The 2,175-nt window shown below is 42.1% G+C and overlaps 1 protein-coding gene across 1 annotated transcript in view; it reads right to left on the minus strand.

Moving 5' to 3' along the window:
- LOC101855226 overlaps nucleotides 1–1,954 on the minus strand; it is an 11,115-nt gene extending 9,161 nt beyond the window's left edge. The window contains exon 1 of the mRNA XM_005112016.3: nucleotides 529–1,954. Within this exon, the coding sequence (XP_005112073.1) occupies nucleotides 529–1,149 (621 nt within the window). The 5' untranslated portion in view covers nucleotides 1,150–1,954. The remainder of the gene's footprint in view (nucleotides 1–528) is intronic.
- Nucleotides 1,955–2,175: the final 221 nt, after the last annotated feature.

Genomic DNA, 2,175 nt, shown 5'->3' on the forward strand with positions numbered 1-2,175 from the left:
ATTATTATTGTTATATATGTGAGGCAGCGTGGTGGAATCAGGCGCTCGTCAAAATACTCAAAGTGAAGAAATTTGCATTATTCCGCAGGTTTGTGAATTTTTTATCAAATTTTTGTTTTTAGGCTCAACACCTTTCATGCCCATTAAAGAACTAATTTCTTCGTGAACATTTCTGAAAAACGTTGATTAAAGGCACACAAAAAATGTAAATTTTCAGTTACTACGGACTAAGAAAATAACAAATCTTTGGCGGCCATTTTCTCTCTAATTTTACCACTGAAAACAGGTGACCCCCACCTCATTCTTTCGCAAATATCTCGACTTGTATTCAAGATAAATGAATATTTTTTTCATCCAAATAAAGACAAGTGAAAAAGCTTTAAGATGATACCAATAACTCTACATGCCCAAAAATTGACGAGAGCCTGATTCCACCATGCTGCCTCATTATTATAATAATTATTATCATTATCATTATTATCATTATTATCATTATTGTTATTATTATTATCGTGACACATTTCTTACTTTCGAACTAAAGAACGTGCTCATCCTGTAGTTCTCGTCTGTTGGTATATCCATGGGGGTCAGGACGGGGGGAGAGACGGTCGTGCTGTGACAACGGAGAACGAACATGACCAAAGACGCTCCGGAACAAGTCAAGGCCTGCACCAACATACCTTTCCCGATGGCGTAGTCGAGTATCCCCCACAACCCCCACCACTCGCTCACACAAGCCACGCACATGACGTAGGAGTAAACACGAACCAGGATGTGACGAGGTACAAATCCAATTTTCGAGGAGGAAAAGTTTTGTAGTCTTTCTTGGAACACAGATGCGCTGAAGCATAAGACGTAGCCAAAAGCCGCGACTGATAAATACGAAATGACTGGTCCGTAGGGGAGGAAATATTTGGTAAGAATTGTCCATGTGGAGCCCCAAAACACCACAACGCAGGGCCCTATAAAGAAATAAGCCACAAAACCGTTGAGGAACAAGCTTCTGAAGGAGATTTGAACCTCCAACTTTTTAGAGCTGGTGGACTTCGTTTCGATTTCTTTTTCCAAGTTTTCATTTAGGTCTATATTCTCTTTTGGTTCGGTATCAGTATCAGGGTGAGTGGTAGACATTTTTCTGTTTTGTTTCATCCAAAACCTGAGTCTCGATTTTTAATCCTTAACTTACAGCCAGCGGTTTCTGTCCTCAAACCTTTATAGAAACTCCAAATGTCTCAATGTCTCCACACCTTTCAGCCGTCTATACCTGTACAGAAACGCCAAATGTCTCAATGTCTCCACACCTTTCGGCCGTGTAGATCTGTACAGAAACGCCAAATGTCTCAAAGTCTCCACACCTTTCGGCCGTGTAGGTCTGTACAGAAACACCAAAAGTCTCTTTGTCTCCACTCTTTGACCTTCTTGATCTGTGCAGAAACACCAAATGTCCCGTTGTCTCCACACTTTTTGACCTTCTAGAACTGGAGTCCAAATCCAAAGAAGTCACCGAGAAATCTAGTCCACCTGAACCTCCCACGAGTCCCCAGAATTGGAGCACTTGTCGTATCTCGTGGCTAGATCGATTCCAACAGACAGATTCTCAATGGTGGCTTTGTTTTATTGTCTCAGCACCGCTTTAAAAAAAATGCTGGTGCCCTTTAATACTAACTGATGCTACTCTTTATCGAACTTAGGGATGCTATCTTTTTGGCGTTATCTGCAGCTAGTTAAATGTAGGGCGCTCTAGAATCACATAAAGTCCCACGATAGGAGTCGAAAAAGAACGAGGCCGTGTCCCCTGCCAATGTGAAACAAGCACTCGACTCGGGCAAGAAGCCTGCTTGTGTTTCCTCAAGGCTCTCAGTCCACCAACAAAAGGCCCGCTCTCACAAAGGGTAGATTGGCAGTTCAAGGAGGACAACTTATGTTGTTGAAACATTCCCCCTTGTGTGTGCTTTAAAAACTAAGGCGCCGAGTAATAGAATTATTGTTCACGCTGATTACACAACACTAATAATGAATATTGAAGATCATATTTTCTATAGCGCCCACTCCCGTGTAAACACAGCTCTAGGCGCGTTACATAAATGCATGTAAGAACAATATTCACGCACGCGACACACACACACACACACACACACACACACACACACACACACACACACACACACACACACA

This window comes from Aplysia californica, unplaced genomic scaffold, assembly GCF_000002075.1.
Source record: "Aplysia californica isolate F4 #8 unplaced genomic scaffold, AplCal3.0 scaffold01164, whole genome shotgun sequence".
Taxonomy (NCBI): domain Eukaryota; kingdom Metazoa; phylum Mollusca; class Gastropoda; order Aplysiida; family Aplysiidae; genus Aplysia; species Aplysia californica.